General features: G+C 37.3%; 1 protein-coding gene across 1 annotated transcript in view; it reads right to left on the bottom strand.

Annotated features, from left to right (window-relative positions):
* The window catches only part of LOC119592119 (myotubularin-related protein 8-like), a 99,568-nt gene that overhangs the window by 777 nt on the left and 98,000 nt on the right, over positions 1-791 (bottom strand). The window contains exon 15 of the mRNA XM_037940940.1: positions 270-455. Within this exon, the coding sequence (XP_037796868.1) occupies positions 270-455 (186 nt within the window). The remainder of the gene's footprint in view (positions 1-269; positions 456-791) is intronic.

Here is a 791-nt window from a genome sequence, read left to right on the forward strand (position 1 = left end):
ATTTATTTAGGTGTGTTTGTAATTTATATGTCATTTGTAATACTAACATTAAAACTTGATTCATAAGGCAGTCATGATAAAGAGGTGGTTTTTTACACAGAAAATGCAACCAAAACCTTTCAATTATAATTTCAATGTTCTTCATACTAAGAGTGAGAAGCAAACAAAAAATACATAAAGTATAACAAAGGTACAAATGTAGGAGAAAGACATCACCATCACCATATAAATACAATCTCAAAAAATCACTATTCCAAAGGACTACTTACCAACAACCTTTTGCCGCTCTCTATGATCTGTGCTGGATGAATGAAGTTTGATCCTGGGGAAAGTTTTTCAGGCGTAACAGCTGCATCTGCACTGTTGACAGTCAGAGCACCAACGGAGACCAGAGACTCCTCGACTTCTCGCATACTCAGACCACCCACTAAGGGATTGACCTTTTCGTCTCCATTCTGTTGAAGTAAGTTTTCATTTCACTGTTCATCATTATATAAATATTCTTTAGGTGCTTATCTTTTTTAATGCAGTGGTGCCAATTTGACATTCTGGCTGTAAACTAGCATATCATGCTTTCTAATCACATCAGTTTGGCAGATGTCAGATTGGTCCTAGCTAGCCAGGAAGTTGGCCCAGGAAGACTTCTATCACAAATTCTGCCTTAATATCCCTCTGGGATATTAAGCCATCCCCACTCTCTGGATTCATAATGAATTCTTGCCCTTTTATGGGGTTATTCACTTTAAAGGGTTGAACTCTTTTTGGTACTTTTCAAGAAGGTAACAGAGTGG

The sequence above is a fragment of the Penaeus monodon genome, chromosome 29 (assembly GCF_015228065.2).
Source record: "Penaeus monodon isolate SGIC_2016 chromosome 29, NSTDA_Pmon_1, whole genome shotgun sequence".
In the NCBI taxonomy this organism is placed as follows: Eukaryota; Metazoa; Arthropoda; class Malacostraca; order Decapoda; family Penaeidae; genus Penaeus; species Penaeus monodon.